Below are 17526 nucleotides of genomic sequence, written 5' to 3'. Positions count from 1 at the left end.
TGGATTAACAGCTTGTGGTTCAATTAAACATCATGCAGCCCAATGGGTTTGAATCGTAGTATTACAGTGCTGTGGGAGGCTTCAAGCGTAACTGAAAAAGCTCCAACTTCAATGTTTCCTCCGTGGGAATCCAGGCCTCAGCTGTCCAGCCAAACCATCTGGCCTGGAGAGAATTTTTTGGCCTACCAAGTCCTGGGGCTACTGTGCTATGTAAAGGCATTCTTAGACATTGTGGAGACATACAGAGAGGCGGTAGCTAAAAAGTTAGACAGACTCTTTCTGAAAGGCTTAATTATGGAAACATTTCTCCGAATTTTTTAAAGGCTTATTAATAACAACAAAGAACCATGTCATGATGGAAACGTGATAGCAGACTAAGGCTCTGTGAAAAGGAAAATTGATAAGAGCTCGTAGCTTGTTTAGCCATCTTGCTGAACACTTAAGACTCAAATCAAGACATTTTAGCCTTCAGCTCTTAAGGGGAAGTTAAGGGTTGATTTAATTGCAATATAATATAATTGCTTTAACATATATGTGAGATTTCCAGCTCCTGAGATAACAGGGCTTACTCATTACTTCTAAGTTAACAATCCATATAGGATATTATTGATTAGCCAAAAAGCTCAGTGTGCAAGAAGTGATTGTACAGATAAACTCCAAGTTTATCAAAGTTCAAATTCTGAATGTGGGGACGAGCTGGAAACGTAGAGGAGAAGAATTTCAGCTTGTCAGCAAATAACTTTTTGGTGCCCTTGAGAAAGACACTTACCTAGTTGTTCAGGCTCTAACTGCTCAGATGAAGCTTATTAGTCGGCAGCAGTAGAAGGCTGGGCCTGCACCGAGCAGCTCCCAGGTGTGAATCTACAGTAAGTGGACGAATGTGAGACAGACGTACTCGGCTGTCTGCTCAGCAAAACCTGTCTCTGGTAGAAAGATGAGAATTCAGTGGTCCACTGACGAAGCGAACCTCATGTCAGATGGAAATTAAATCACTGTAATGGAAAATAAACTTCTCACTGTGTGACAGTCTGGTGTGCTTAATTTCACAGAGTGGAGATGTACAGCGATTTAGTTAGATTTATTTTTTAAATAATCTTTTCTTCCTCCTTTGCTATTATTTGAACGGGTAGGAAGGAACATTACTTGAAACCTGAGCTGGGCTAGATGTCAGAGGAATCACAAATGAAAGAGGAGCTCTCGTGTGCAGTGGAAAAATAGAACCAAGAATTAAGACTCGCAGAGGGGAGGCCTAAAAGGACGAGCATGTGAGGGATGTGAGGGTAGTGAACGCTTTAGACGATATCCACTCAGCGAATATTGAAGCTTGATATTTTTCTAGACCTAAAGTCTTAAGCATTTAAACAGCGTCTGGACAAGTACGGGGCTGTTAAAGGGCTAATCCTGACAAGTCAGTATAGGTCCTCCTATAGATCTCAAACCTAAATAAAGATATGCTGAAATCACCAGAAATATATTCTCAGATTTGAGACCACTATTTTCACATGTTGAGTAGTAAAAGAATGAATAACCTCGTGTAAAGTTTTTTTGGTTTCATGGACTGTCTGTTTAAATGTCACCAGAAGAAGTATTACTTCCTACATGTGATCTACTTCCTGTTGAAACAGGATGTGCAGACAGGACATTGTACAATAAGGGAACAGTCCTAAGTATAAACCAGTCAGTTTGATTGAAGGCAGAAGGGACTGTTCAAAAAAGAGCTTGGATAAACTGTACCTGAGATTGAGTGGAAATCTTAAAACATAGTAAATACCATCTGTCATGCATTGTATCAGCTTTAGGTCACTGATATAACACTAAAGGGCTAAAAAGGACAGACAAGATGCCCTGAGTCACTTTAGGCCCTCACTTTTCCTTTTCTGGTCACGTTCCTCTTTTCCACTTTCTCTCTCTATCCTGGCAACAAATGGTGGGTTTGGTCCTGCATGCTGGGCTGTGTTAGTGGTGGTGGTGGTGGTGGTGAACGGGAGGAGGTGGTGGTGGTGGTGGTGGTGGTGGTGACTGCTCCTGTCGCTGACTAGATCATATGTGACACTGTAAGCCCTTCTACCCTGGCGCAGCCCTTCTTAAATCCTCTTCTCTGCACTGACTGACATTGGCCAGATGTCCTCCGGCTTAGACGTTAGTATCTTTTCTTTCCTCTGCTGCCCTGGATGACGTACATTCATCAAACCAAGGTTTTGAGTGTTTTTCAACCAGTGTCCACAAAAAGGCATATGGTAGAGATACTGGTGTGGTTTGTGGTCACACGGATATTTTTCATGACTCTACGTAGAGTCATGAAAATGGCACCGACACTTTGTAGGTAAATACTGTTTTTGTTATGAGACTACATCTCCGACATCCTGTGAAAACCGAGCATCACGGCAGGCAGATCTGATTTTACGGTACTCTGCATGTTCAGGATAAGATCTTGACCCTCTGTATGTTTCCCCTCCAAGAGATTTTGTGAACACAATCCGCCTTTGCCTGGATCCATTGTTTAACGTGTTGTGTAAATGTTGAATTAATATGTCACTTGTCAGGGCTGTGTTTGTGTGTTTGTCTAGTTGTGGAGTGAGTTTGGGATGGACTGTATATCTTAAGTTTCATGCCCACATTGTTTGCCCCAGATATTGATAATGACTTCTGATATTTGTTGTTGCTGCTGCTGCTAGACTAAACAATTCGCTCACTAGTAAACACCATCTTTGTTGGACTTTGGTGTTCACCGTTTAAAAGAAGCCCTTTGTTTCACTTCCCAAGTCAGAAGAGGAGTAGGACAGCATTGCTCTTTTGTTGTCTGAGTATGTCTGTCTGTCAAGTTCCCAAATACCCAAAAGTCTTGTTGTCTGTGCGGTCGGTCTCATTTTTGGGATAAAAGTCTGGAGGATTTATTTAAAGCAAGAAACTTTAGAAATGAAGAACACACGTCAACTGTTTTCTTCTCTTTTTTTGTCCCGAGCCAGAAAAAACATGTCAGAGCTGCAGGAAAGGTCAACTAACAAATGACACCTTTGTACTAAAAGAGTAACCAAAGGCTCCCACAATGCAACTGTTGCGAGGAATTGATCATCACCTACTGACCTCATGCTCTGACCCTGTAAACTTTGGGTGAAAACCTGGAGGTGTTATTGATGATGGCAGAGTCAGAGAGGAAGGAGGAGAGTGAGAAAAGAAGTCTTAGTATGAGCTGCTTCCTCTCTCTCACGGGGCGTCACAGGCCTTTATGAGTTGACAATTAATAGTCTCTGTAGGTTTCCTGAACGGGGAATTGAGACGAATTGTCTCTTGGCTATTCAGCTGCGTTCAAGCGTGCCACCAGACAAAAAAAGAAAAAAGAAAAGAAAAAGCAATGGCTGTGAGGGTGAATTGCCCATGAGGCTGTTTTTGAAAGATTTCCTTTTGGTTTTGCAGACATAGGTCCTATGGGAAGACCCCCATACACTTACTCGCCTCCCAGCGCCTACCAGTGACCATTTTGAAAACCAGACATCTGCCAAAACAGAGCCACTTTAAAATAGTGATCTTTCAACAGCTCTTCTTTTTGCAAGCCATTTAGCCATGGGACTGGTGAGAGAAAACAGATCATATTGAGGCTGACGTTTGTTTGTTCATGCTTGACATCTGAAGGCAGAAATTATATTCAGCCGTTTCAGTAGCCGCAGAATGACATGCTTATACGTCAGCCACTTTTGCTTTACAGACAGTGAGGTATTGATGTTACAGCCGGGCCGTAAATCATGAAGAGTGCGCCTCAAATTATGTGGAACTCTAAAACGAGGGGGAAGCGAGGCTTTTGCTGCATGAGGAAGGTTTTGGATCACATCTGTTAAATGCAACGGATGAAGCTGAGAATCGGCATGAACAGTGGGAGATAATGAATTTTTGCAGGAAACATGGGAAGACGACTAAAGTTTTTTAATCCGCTAATGATGTCTTAGAGCCGTAGAATCTGTCGTTGGCTACAGGATTTCTTCCCATGCTATTTTGTGTTGGGGGCTGAAGTGCATACAAATGGCTTGTTAATTAAGATGGATGGTACTTCTAAAAGGCCCATCTTCATGATAATAAGAGAGAGTTAAACATGTGAAGCCTTGTAAGACCTCCTTGTAGTGTAGAAGTGCCTGTGGAGGTATGTGTGCGGTATAAAGGGGAAGGGGGGGGGGTGACTTTCTGGTGACACATGTATGAATGAGCATGTCATAGCCTACCGTGTGATTGGTGCACAGTCTGCATTTTCATTTGTGCGAGTGTGTGAGAGAAAGAGAAAAGAGAGGCAGAGCTATCTCAAGGCTCTCCAGCCTGTTTCCATGAATGGCCTCAGCAGGGGGAAACTGTCCCTCTTTGTCAAGTTATTTGGCAGAAGCCTTTTTTACGCCACCTCATGTTAAATTCATCAACATTTCTTCATCATTTTTTTTTTTTTTTTTTTTTTTTTTTTTGCCCCTTAGAATGTCTTCAGATCAGGTTTTCTTGCCAAACCGTTTCCTGCTGAGCCCTAAATCGCCACGGCAGATGTACGGTGTGCCAAAAAGAGCAATAGCTTTCATGACGATGAAGCAAAAAAAAAAAAAAAAAAGACATTATTTCTTTTATTTATTTCTTGGATGAGGAATAACGGAGATAAAATCTGTGGTTTGAACTGCTGTTTTTAAGAGTTTGATTGGGACGGCCATTGTGTTATCAAGTTGTCAAATTTGATTTATTTAGCCCAAGGGCCTCGAGAGGCTTTATGATCCGTACAACACCCTTTGTCCTGATTTGAAGTTTTGCCTAAATAAATTGCTATGGTGAACATTTAGGCAAACGAGCCTGTATACGTAGATCAACATTTGGATTCACTGCAGTTCTGTTTTCCTGTGCACTACATGATTCTTCTTTTTGGTCTGTGTTAGTATATTCCAACTCCTGAGAAAAGTATCTGGATCTTTAGCTCTCCAGCATTTTGGCTGCTTGACTTATTTGAGTTGTAGGTCGGTGATTTAGTGCTGCAGGTGCCCTACAGTTCATCTGTGCAGTGAGACTGAACCACACGATTAATGTGTCAAAAACAAAAGGAGCTAAAAGCTTCACAGGGGGGCATACTCGCAAATTTCCTAAGATGTCTAATCATTGCTTTAGGTGCATTGAGTTCAGACTCAGCTATGGGAAGTAAAGTTGTACAGAGTTGTAGCATTTCATAAGAACTGATTTGAAATATCAAACATACTGCAGCTGTCCAATCTTAACATGTGCTTATGCTAAGTTATCTCAAAAGCTACTCTTATTTTTAGTTTGGTCAGCAGAAGATTTGGGTGACTACAGCTGCATCTCTCCCTACTCACACACATTTACACCCTTGCACTCACTCACACACACACTCACACACACACACACACACACACACGCACACACGGATAACCCACCCCCACACTTTTTCTCGCCCTAACATTAACATTTTCAGGGCTTTTTCACATAAACTGTGGCTGCAGGGGGTGCTGGAAGCTTTTCACACAACAATCTGAGTCTGTTTCAGATTAAAGCTGGTTTCAGCACTACCCCTGGTATACACACATGCAGACACAAACACAATCGGGCACACACAGATACACATGCTTTTCCATTCCTGACTCACTGTCCTCCACTCCTCCACTCGTACATGTCTAAATGAAGTAAAGAGGAGTTAGGCATCGTGTCTGTGGCCTCGTTTCTCTGCTAGCCAGAGATTTGTTCATGTCACCCATAGCTCAACGTGAACCTGACTTTATGGTGTCGTTTTTGATGATGTTGTTGTTTATTTGTCTACTAATGTTTTATTTATATGGACAGTGGAAGCCAGTTGTTTGTTTTTTTCCTGATCCCTGAACTGAAAGGAGACAAATTTCAAAACTATACCTCTGCCATCACCAAAAATGCCCTTTAATGCTAACTAGTCTCCTCACTGTAATGGGAACCATGGTGATAATTAGATCGGTTGTATTGATAATCAGATCAGCAGGGTAATTGTTAAATCTAGAGTTCTAGCTTACAGAATTACTGCGTGGGGGAGGATGTCGTCACAGATGTGACTGATTAATAATTAGGCCAACACCAGACAGAGGTTTCTCACTAGTGGATTTTTCATTGCTCCTGTAAATCTCATGCGTTTATCGCTGGTTGACACTGATGAAGCCTTGTCTTTAAAACAGATGCCTGATATCTGATATATATATATCACTTACTTAGAAACGAAAACGTTAGAATCGATCTATTCAGATCTCAGTGCTGGGTCTAGGTATATCTATATCTAAATATATACACATATTCACACAGATACATTTATTTATACAGACAAATTCAGTCCCATTGGCATCAGTAGAACAACGACTGTGATATTACTTGAACACATCTATACTGCAATACCAATGCAAGTAGCAGTTCAATACACTTATGTATCAAAAGTACTGTGTGTAGTAGTGTGTTCATTTATTCATGCATTGAACAGTAAGCTGTGTTTTTAATATTTAAAGTGGTCCACGTTGATGCTGACTCTGGCTCCAGTACTCTGGGAGAGTTTAAGCTCCAGCAGCGTGTTACTTTGCAGCTGTCAGATGAAGGTTGAAGCTTGTATATCCAATTTTGGGGATTTTCTTTCCTTTCATATCAGCTGAAGGATTACACACTTGTCTACAGGCTGGAAAACATTCTCCATCCTCTTATCATTTGTAAAAGTCTGTCAAAAGTGCAGTCCAGACTGTGTCTCCCACACAGTCTCATTTCTTACCATGTGAACCTGCTCAAATTAAAGCTACACTGGCACTTTAATGTGGTGTCCATTATTTCATAGTGAATGGCCTGAAGCACAGAGCCTGAAAAATCGAAATAATACTTGCTGTCTAGACTGTATATTTCCATCAAGATAAAAACACGGCAGGACCTGAAAAATTGACATTGTTATCTGAAAAGTGCAAATGAGCTTATCTTGTTGAAAGCAACATTTTATTTTTTTTTAGCAAAGTAAGACATATTCCAGTCATCAGAGGGACAACAGTGTAATATACTGAAGCAGTGTGAAGGTGGTGCTGCCCATGTTGTACTTGCATTGTTGAGGGGATTTTTGTTTCAGCTCTAATCAAATGTAGGTTTGAGGTATCAGAAGTGGTTAATAATCAGAAAATCTTTGTGTTTCGTGCAATTAGAAAGTGCTGTGTTTCTCAGTTTCTGTGTTTTCCATGGTCTGTGTGGTTTGAATGCTGTAATTGGGGGTAATTGTCGAGAGAGCGGAGTGATAAGGCCGTAGACTCACGCAGTCAGTGGCACCGACGTGGAGACCAGTAGGCGACTGACTCCAGTTCTGGTCTCCTTCCATTTTTTAAAAAAGTCCTTAAAAAGACAGACAACTGATAAAAAGAAGATAAATTTCTTTCTTTACATCTTCAAAGCATACTTTTCACAAATAGGCTAATTATTTTGTTTTTTGCCTTTCATCTCACAAGACGGAGAAAATGCTTGTTTTGATGTTCTTCTAACCTTTTAATCCAGAGATACAGAACACATTGCATTTAATAGGCTATGGTAATTTTGATGATGGCTTTGAATTGTACTCCAGCTTCAAGGAAAGCTAAAACTTGCCTCGCCTCCATTAGTGCTACTCTGATCTTGCACAAGGTCTAATTAAACTTTCTACTCTCCCAAGTAGGAATAATAGGGAAAGAGTTATGTCTGTTTATAATGAAGAGGAAACCTCACAGCCAGATATGGTACCATTAAAAATGGCAATCCATCACAATTTGTTTCCACTCTCCTTTTTGCAGGGATGTCTATGAGCCCTGAGCCTCGGTGAAACAATACTCTGATGACCTAGTGGGTTATTCGTTCTGTTGGATTATATATCTCACCAGAAACGCTCAGAGGGAACCTCGCTTGGCAAGGGTTTGCTGGGGGTTTTCAGGGGGTTTTCAGGGGGGTTTGTAGGGGGTTTTCAGGGGGGTTTGCAGGGGGTTTGCAGGGGCGTTTGCAGGGGGCTGCTGTAGACAAACAATCTTTTAACAGTTGGTGAAATGGTCCACTGAGAGGACAGGGATCCTCTTTATTAAAACCACTTGTCCAGCGTTGTCTCTCCTCTCTCTCCCCTTCTTGGTTACATAAGGCCAAGGTGCTTTATGATTGTTTGCAGGCTCCCCTGTTTTGTTTTGGCTCTTTCTCTTACACATTTTTGCCTTTCCATGGAACTGCAGATGATTTGGGGGAAACTTGAGGGGGCTGCTCGTGTCCTGACTTCTCTCTTCCACAGCGTGTTGAGGTTTGGCCGACATCCAGCTTTGTCTGCTTTTTTCCCGGGCACCTTCCCATCTCTGGCACACTCAAATTCTTGTCTCCTGAGAGCACTAGCACTTTTCTCAGCCTGATCACTGCGGTTGGAAGATGAATTACTCTGCAGGCATTTGTTTGACAGATCGAGCCAGTTGTGATTGTTCACGTGTTAAAGAAGCCATACGGAAAACACTAGTTTGGCCTGGTCCTTATTAGTTAGTTGTATTTCCTCCTGTTGTTATATACAAAGCCAAGATGGAACTTTTACCAGTTTCCTTGACCCACAGAACCCATGACTTCTTAAGCTCCATAAATCTGGAGCCAGAAGTCGACGATGACAGTCCATCTAAACTATTGAAAGAACCACAAGAAGAGGTAGAAAGGGAAATGAAAAGAGGTGAAGTGAAATGATAATGGTCTCTGTCTGCTTGTCTCCAGAGCTGCAGGAAATAAATTATGGTGAATGTGGCGTGATATCGCCCTAGACCCACTTTAAAGTTTCTCTTACATAGCTGGGAATTCATCTGCTGTGCGTGGATCATACCATACGGTTTTCAGATTAACCACGGCAAATACAGACACAGGTCTGGGCTTTTTCTAGATGGTCGGTAATCCATTTCCGAAGTTAAGAGGATGACAGATTCCTTCATACAATACAGTGGCTCATAAATGGTGCAGGAACTCTGGGGAAAGTATAGTATTCTAGTATGCAGGGACTTAGAAACCCCTGGAAGTTTGATCCTGTGAAGCAATTAAAGGAGTTAATTCGAATATCCTCATTGACCTGCATGGGTGCAGTTCATCAGCACATGGTAGAGCTGGAATCTCTCCAACTAAATATTCGAAGGCTTAGTGGTGACTCTCCTGCTCCTTTTGGGAAATGCAGCAATTGGATCCGTTGTATTTTCCTGCTTCTGTTGAAATACTCTGCTAACGAGCCCAAACTGTACCAGCCTTTAACTATTCTAACTATTTTAACTAGTCTTAATGCGCTGTCACATTACACGAGGCCGAGGTGTCACCCCAGTGGAAACTCAATTATGTAATTTTAAACAAATTCAATTAGTTTTGCTTAATTAACACTGTAAGACTTTCAGTGATGATTCTCTAATTGCAGAAATTCCTCTGTGCCATTCATATTGTTCACACTGTGCCAAAAGCCTGAGTAATTCCTTTTATGATTCTGGCTCCAGCTCTGTGATGAAGTGTTATTTTTGGAATTTCTTTTTGATCCCAGTTTGTGACACACAAGGTCCAACTTCATGTGCACATCAGCGAAAAATGGATGATGCAAAGTGGAATCGCTCAATCTCAGAGGCCAAGTATAACGAGAGCTGGAAGTCGGCGCTTCCCCCAACCCTTGACCTTGACTCGTCGACAGCATCTAACGAGACATTTAATCATTTCTCAGTGATTATTTCCTGCAGGAGGTGCAGCCTGCTCCAGCTTTTACAATCAGATGAGCTCAACGTTTCGAAGCCAACTGTTGCATCAGTTGCACTCAGAGGTCACGTTTTTTTCCAGAAAGGTCTGCTTTGGAAAAAAATGTTTGCACTAATGATGTGAACTTCACTCCTTTCGCTCAGACACTCTCGGTGCTCAGCGGAGAGAGCATGAACTGTGTTACTTGTCTGTAATGCAAACCATCACACACTTAATTAATCAGACCCTCTACTGGTTATTAGAAACAACTGAGTCGGTAACAGACAAAATATGTGCACAACCTGCGTGGGATTGTTCTCAAATAATAGATCTGTAGCTCCTGCAGCGACTCGCCTCCCTGTCTGTCTGCAGAGGACTTGGCAGAACTGCGAGTATGGGATGTTTTAAGTGGGAAACATATGAAAACCAGTGCTACTTCCACTTTTTAGATGTGGGGAAAATGGCAAAAATTGTTTGCTCTCAGGGACCCAGGTGATGCTTTTACCTTCGGCTCTAACCAGATGTCTGTTTTTTTTCTCACTTTAGACGTTGTACTGTGGTGGGATGGGAGACTTATTTCAGTATATTCTGTTACTCCCGAAGTAAATGTCTGTACTTTGATATCTGCTGTCTGCTTTTGCTTCGACTAGCAAGTGTTTTTAAAGATGGCAAAATGTGAGTCTTGGTATTTGAAGGTGATGATGAATGATGTAGCAACATCACTACAACACAAAATGACACATTATTTTCGATATAGGTTAATAGAAATTATTCTCCTGGTAGAATGAAAAGGTTATGTCTGAAACTCTCAGAGGAGATCCTCTGCATATAAAACTCAAACTGTAGGGCTAGATGAGGTTTGTAAAAATAGAAATATGTTCTTGTCATATTGGACACGTCAGAACCTTTGCATTTCAATTCTGAGAAAGGCAACTCGATTGCATAATACTGAGCACATACATCTGAATTATCCCACCTGCCATTCGTTTGTGTATCATAGAGGTGTGGGAATTATGTGATGACATTAATTTATCACTCGTGTGTGTGAGCGCCAGTCCCCACCTCTTGGACAAATAACTTGCATAACTTAAGGTCTCATAATCGACAGCGCTCAGTAAATCATTCATACATCCCCATAAATAATAAAACTCTGGCAGCCAGTTAGCAGCACCTGCAACTTGAAACATTAGTTCTTGAAACACAATCTTTCACCTTGTAAACTAATGTGTTTCACCTGCCTCGGCCGGGGTGTCCTGGGTCAGCCGCAGCACATAGAGGAAACAAAACCTCTCTTCCTGCTCCCCTACCACCCCCACCCCCACCCCCCTCCCACCTGACCTTGCTTCCTCTTCCTCCAATGAATTTTTCACCAGAGCTCTTTGATATGTTTCTGTCCCATGGGAGCCTGGGTAACGCAAACTGGAAGCATAAGGCGTAATTATTTCTCAAAATTGCACTTCTACCCTAATTAGTTCACTCCTCAGAAGTGGGCCTTGCATTATTTACACATCAAGGGGACACACAGGACTGGAGATAAATATTCATTGTTTGTTGACTTTGCCTAGGTCCCTCGGCTCAGGCGCAAGTTGAGTTGAGGGCTGCCGTCAGTGACTTGTTTATGCAGCTTCTGCATCGTTGGTGCCCAGGACATAATCTGTCTTGTTTCTCTGTAATTATCTCTGCTCATTCACACACAGACCGACAGCGTCTGAGAGTGGGTTTAATAAGTGGACAACATCCTCGTTTGTGCACGAGCAGATCGGATGAATAAGTCTTCAGTCATCAGACTTGTTGTAATTATGACCTTATGCAGACTCAGTGTCATAATAGTAAACAGACTCTGACACCACTTCAGCCATGTCTCCCTCAGGCCTTTTGTTCTGGGTCATTTTTAATGGACTACACTTATTCAAAATGAGTCTGTGACAGATATTATTAAGTTTTCTGCTTGTGTCCTGCTGCTTCTGCTGATCATGCAACATATTTCTAGGACCTGTGAAGTTTTCAGTAACCAGGTATAAATAAAGTGCTGTCTGACCTTGCACCTGGAGTATTGAGGCCCATTGCCTGGACTGTACATACCAGCCCGGAAACTCTTCTTGCCTCTACAAGCTGAACCTATTGTAGACTTTTAAAATCTGTTCTTTTCCTATTTTCTATCCCATTTCAGAGATTTGGGGGGGGGGCATGGTTCCTGGCACAGGAATTACCATAATGACTGTCAACATTAATAGAGATCCTATCACTGGAGAATTTAAACATGGCTTTTCCATATTTATTGAAGCAATAAACAGAGAATGTGCAGCAAACTGTCTGTTATGATTCAAAAGCGAGCCATGTTTACTGTCTTTGAAATGCATATTTGGGTTAGTGGATGAGAAGGGGGGGGAATTGCAGTTTAAGTTGTGGGATATGAGTGGAAATGTAATATTGCCTCACTAGACGCAGAACATCTGAAACCATAAATGTCTCACTCTCACTGCCTCCAGAGTTTCCACTTTCCTTCAGAACTTTTCATAACCGAGCTTGTGCAACTGCTTCTTATTGTCCTGTTATGGGTATTTTTTTCCCATTGGAACAACAGCAGTAAACCTATTTACATCTACAAACTCTTGCTGTAGTGCTTTTATCTCTGTGTCATGCCAGTCATCTGTGGTTTTGGGCCCAGATGTGGGGCGAAAAGGCCTGACTCATTGTCGATGTTCTAGTTCAAGTATAGGGGGTTGAGGTCAGGACTCTGTGGAGGATAAGAAAGGGCTTTTCCCAAATTGTCACTGCAAAGTTGGAAGCACTCTAGTGTGTAAAATATTGTAATGAAACTAAATGATCTGTCCAAAACCATGAAAAACAAAAGCACAAGTAAAGATGTCCAGTCCAAATACTTCTGGCCATTTAGTTGTATTAACAAGCTTGTCAAGGGGATTTCCAGAAGTGGTGGGCTCCACATGGTTGTTTGTAAAACGAAGAAAAGTTAAATGTTAAATTTGATTGACTTGAAATCGGATAATTCACACAACAATTGATCTAATCATAGGCTTCACTCTTCCCACTGTTGCATCTGTCTTACATTTGACTTATCAGAACGCTGCATGGGACAAAGTTTATCCACATGGGGGGTCTGCGGTCCACAGTAATGTGTGTTTATTTTGGTTCCTAAGACATGAAAGTTAGTTTGCTCTACTGTTACACTCACTGTAAGTCTCTTTGGAAAAGAGCCTCAAGTCAATTTGTAAATTGCACATTTTCCATGAGCCCCAGTGATAGTGGGGTGTATGAGGCCCAGGGTTCTCTAGTCATATTAGTTTATGTCAGTTCAACATGTTGCTGTTGTATCTGAAGCAGTTTGCACTTGTCCTTACAGAGTCCACTCGTCTGTGGAGAACGATAACTTTCCCTGTTCTGAAAGTCCAAGAGATGGAAGCACTTCTTTTCTTTCTTTGCAGAAACAGCTGTAGCCGCCGAGTTTGGCAGAGCTTTAACGGAAACTGTGATGTTTGTTCTTCCTCTGCAGGTGGAGATCACGCTGCAGGATGTCAATGACAACCCGCCTGTTTTCCCTAATGATATTCTTGATGTGACCATTGAGGAGAATGTTGGAGACGGCTTCAAGATAATGCAGCTAACAGCCACGGATGCAGACGAGGTAATGGCTCCCCAAGTTTCTATTCTGTCTGACAGTGTTTTTGTAATTTTCTGAACCTGTTTCCCTCTGCACTGCTTTCAGAATAGATACCCTGGGAGTGATTTGAATTAAAAATATGATCTAAATTTTTAGTCTTGCAGTGTAGGAACCACTGACTCAAATGTGTTTTTGAGGCCAGCACAGCTGTCAGTATTTAAATGGAGCTAAATAAACTTTTAGTACCTTTACACTGGACTGTTTTCATGCATTAAAAAATTGCAAATATTCATGCAGAAAAGAAAATTTGGAAACTGAGCCTGTCCCCCGGGGAACCTCACGAGGAAACCTATTTTATTATCAAGGTTCCACATTCATTATAATTCAGATAAAGTCAATAAGAAACATATCAAACTGATCAGACAAAAACAAGCACACATAAGGAACACAAAGCAGTATAATAGATTCTGGAGATGTTTTAATGTCTGCTGAAGTAGAGAGATAAACTTTTCCACAGGTTTAGGGACAAATACAGTGATTGCACAGGTTTCCTTTATTCCTTTATTCCAATCCAGCCTTCGCAAACCTTTTCTCCCTTAGACACATACGGAATTGTCCTTTTCTGTCTTGTGTCTGGACGTTATCTGAGACATGTTGAGGCCACTGGTGTCACAGAACCTAAAGGAGAGCAGCCAACAACAGGTTTTCCAGCCTGCTGCTCCTCCACTGTCCCCACATTACATATCAAGCTTCACTCTCAGTTAGTTAAAGGCTCCATCTCTCGCTGCTTAAGGCAGATATGGATGTTAAATCCTGGAATGAGCGAGATGTGAGCACTTGCGAGGTCTGCAGTCCCTCAGCCAAGCCAAAGGACACAGTTGAAGTGAATGGAAAAAGTCAGGCCATGGAGGGGAATAAGATTAGAAAGAAGTATGGACTCAAATTTAATGTTAACTTATGAGGCCCCACTGTTTTTATTGCACAGCTGTTGCCTCACCCTCTGCTCTTTTCTCTTAATGTGAGTGATACGAAGTCCCACGTCTGGACATTTTTCTTTTATCTGAATACTGTATTGACTGTAAATCTCAGACCTGGAGGCCGGTCAGTCTTTTCATCAGGGGGATCGTAAGGACATTATTTGATTATTTCATTTTTTCACAGCTTTGATCATGAAATCAAACTGTGTCCTTGTTCATTTTTTCCTCATACTTGAAGTTGAATCTGAGTCTCAAAGCTGAAACTATTATTCATGTGTAGAAAATCAGGCATGGATTTTTACATGCACCTGTATAGTGTAGAGTCTGAGAATGTAGAGGAGCCTTTCTAGGAAGTACAGATTCTAGAGATGTTTACTCCAAACTTCAACACTGCCATGAATAGGCTGCTAAATGGAGGCCTGTATTTTATTCCAGCTCCCACTTGGAGCCAGATATGAGACCAGCCAAGGTTTTGCCCACATCCTTACACGGAAAACTCAAGTTGCACTGAGCGTACAGGACGTATTGAAGCCCGCGTTGAGAAGGCCACATGTGTGAGTCGGTGCAGAGCAGCCAAGAGTGCAAGCTGTTGGCCAGCTGACGGGCTGAATTCAGACATCATAATGATCCCATCCACTTTAACAGTTCTACATGTGGGATTCATGTGTGAGGGCATTAAAATGCTGTTTCTATGCATCCGTTCTTCTCCGTGCCCATTTCCACCCTGAAAAGAGAAAAGGGAGTGCGTGAGGATGGAGGGCTGTTAATATAAAACCTTGCTGTTTTGTCTAATGCAGGCTGGGCCTCACTTCATTTAAAATACATATGCTGCCTTTTGTGCTTTTGGAAAGACTGTGAATGTTTTACTAGAATTCTGACCTTATTTGGAAAATATGTCCCAGGTAAAAACCTCTTAATGAAGAAAGTGCAACAACGGGTGTTTTAGGAGAGGTCCTAGCCTCCAAATGAATGGTAATGTGTTCCAGAGACCTACAAACCTCTGCGATATGTTTCTAGCCACTTTTTTACGCACCGGCAGTGCAGGCAGGCTTTATCTTTACGCTCTCAGTGACAACTCTACGCGTGGTTTTCAGGAGTCTATGTTATAATTGGCCTGCTTGCTCAGTACAGTTGTATACAGGAAGCTCTCTGTCCCCCAGCAGCACCACCAGTCTGCTTTGCACCTCTCACTTCTCATAGGAACTGCCTGCTCCCAAAAACCACTCATCTGCTAAATGAGTTTTCTTCTGCTCCAGTCTGGTATGCTCAGCTCCCTGGAACGCTGCTGTTTAATTGGTCGGTCCTCCTTTTTTTCTCCCCCAACAACCCACAGTGTCTTTGGAGATCTGTAAAGTAGGTGGGTGAAGGTCAAGAGGGCGACCGGTGAGTGTGTGCGTAAGATCTTAATTACTGTGGTTCAGTAAAGGGAGAGATGCGACTAGTCAAAGAAATTAGTGCATTGAAATAAGAGTAGTGGCAGCTTTATGTGTGGAACTGCTTATCCACTTTTATGACGTGTATAGGTGTTTGTGTGTTGGACTGTGGCCTAGATAGACCCCCTGCTCAGCCTCTCGCACCTTCCCCGCTCTGTCTTTGAACCCTATCAGAAAATTAATTGGCAAACCGGCGGGTGTTGGTTTCCGGACTGAGACCCAGGTGGCTGATGGGTTGGCCAGATCAGGAGCCACTGATTGATGACAGCGTGGTCCTTAGATGAGCTGAGCCTCACACCGTCTTCCTCAATTTCCTCATTTTTTTTTACTGGGCCTGGGTCTTGGACCAGGCCTCTGCTAATGCAATGAGAGACAAGGTCAAGAAACTGGAGGTTTCATCCATCATAAAAACAGGCCAGGGAAAGAGATAAGAGCAAGTCATGAACTTGGCCCTACAATATTGACTCCATCTAAAGCTTTTGGCAAACGACTGTCTTGTTCAGACTGTTTGGTGCATTAGCATTTCTGCACAAGTCTGTTAAAGATAGAAGGCAAAAGTGTATTTACACAATACTGAAAACTACTGACTAAGAGGTTAGAGATATCAACATATCATATATCATTCTCCAACAACTATTGTTTCTCTGCATCCAGTTCATTTAAGTCGTGACAGAAACATTGTCCATCAAGGCAGTAAATGTCTAAATATGCAGAAACAACAGCAGCTTAGATGCTTAAGCCTTCCCACTGTCCTGACGGGCCCAACCAGCATCACACAAACATCAGACATACCTCAAAGAGTCTCTTTTAGCCCAGCTCTTTACCAGCTGTAACCAGAGCCCTCACTTCATCTCACTGAATAGCAGCAGCTTTTTGATGTTGCTTTTTCCTTTTGGCAGAAGACACAGAGTGAGACAGTTGTCTGATCTTCTATTGTCCCCGGCACAAATATAAACGTCAAGTCCTGTCATCGGACTCATTCAGTTGTCAGATCTCCTTCAGTCCTCCTCTCCTCTTCCAAAGTCTGCTGCTATAGCTATCACATGTGTCATTGTGCTTGTACTAGTCCAAGGTAACAGGGTCTCTATTATAGATATAGAACATTGTAGCCCCCAAAAGATTAAAGATGAAGAGTTTCACTAGAACGTCAGCATTCAGTCTTTCTTTCTTTCTCTCCACTGGGTCAGTCCTCATCAGTCCTCATCAGTCCTCATCAGTCCTCATCAGTCCTCTTTTTGTTAAGGCTTAAAACATTATTCATGGTATATAAAACTAGTCTGTGTTTTTGATATACATTAATTCCACGACTGAAGGATGTTAAAATGTCATATTAGTCATAAATTGAGACCTTATTGTTTTATTTGATTTAAAACAGGTGAGGAAATGTGTTGTTGTGAAATAGTTATAAATAAAAACTTGAAAAGGTTTGTCAGTTTGTCTTTGCTCAGGATTCTCTGACTCGTTTCTTTAGATTCTGGAAAGAACAGGATTTTTAATTGGATACAGGTTGAAATAATCCTGTCGCTCACATATTTTCCACTTGTTTAAAGAAAACAAGGCTTTTAGAGCTTAATAACAGACATAAATTACTTGATAGGATGGAGGTATTTTGCAGTGTGTCTCCAATGAGGGACATAAATAAAGTTTTCTTTCTTTTCTGTCTTAGTTTTCACTTTGGGCTCTGTGTTCCAGTGACATTCTGTAGGTAACATGTTGGAGCAAAGATTTTGGAGTTTGTGCAGGTCAACTGGGTATTTTTCTTTTCTCAGTCCAGATCTGTCTTTTCAAAACCACATGTTCTTCC

General features: G+C 41.8%; 1 protein-coding gene across 1 annotated transcript in view; it reads left to right on the top strand.

Annotated features, from left to right (window-relative positions):
* The window catches only part of fat4 (FAT atypical cadherin 4), a 92046-nt gene that overhangs the window by 34575 nt on the left and 39945 nt on the right, over positions 1–17526 (top strand). The window contains exon 2 of the mRNA XM_026330098.1: positions 13205–13336. Coding sequence (XP_026185883.1) covers positions 13205–13336 — 132 coding nt within the window. The remainder of the gene's footprint in view (positions 1–13204; positions 13337–17526) is intronic.

This window comes from Mastacembelus armatus, chromosome 10 (assembly GCF_900324485.2).
Source record: "Mastacembelus armatus chromosome 10, fMasArm1.2, whole genome shotgun sequence".
NCBI lineage: Eukaryota > Metazoa > Chordata > Actinopteri > Synbranchiformes > Mastacembelidae > Mastacembelus > Mastacembelus armatus.
This window is presented reverse-complemented; position numbering and strand designations above follow the sequence as displayed.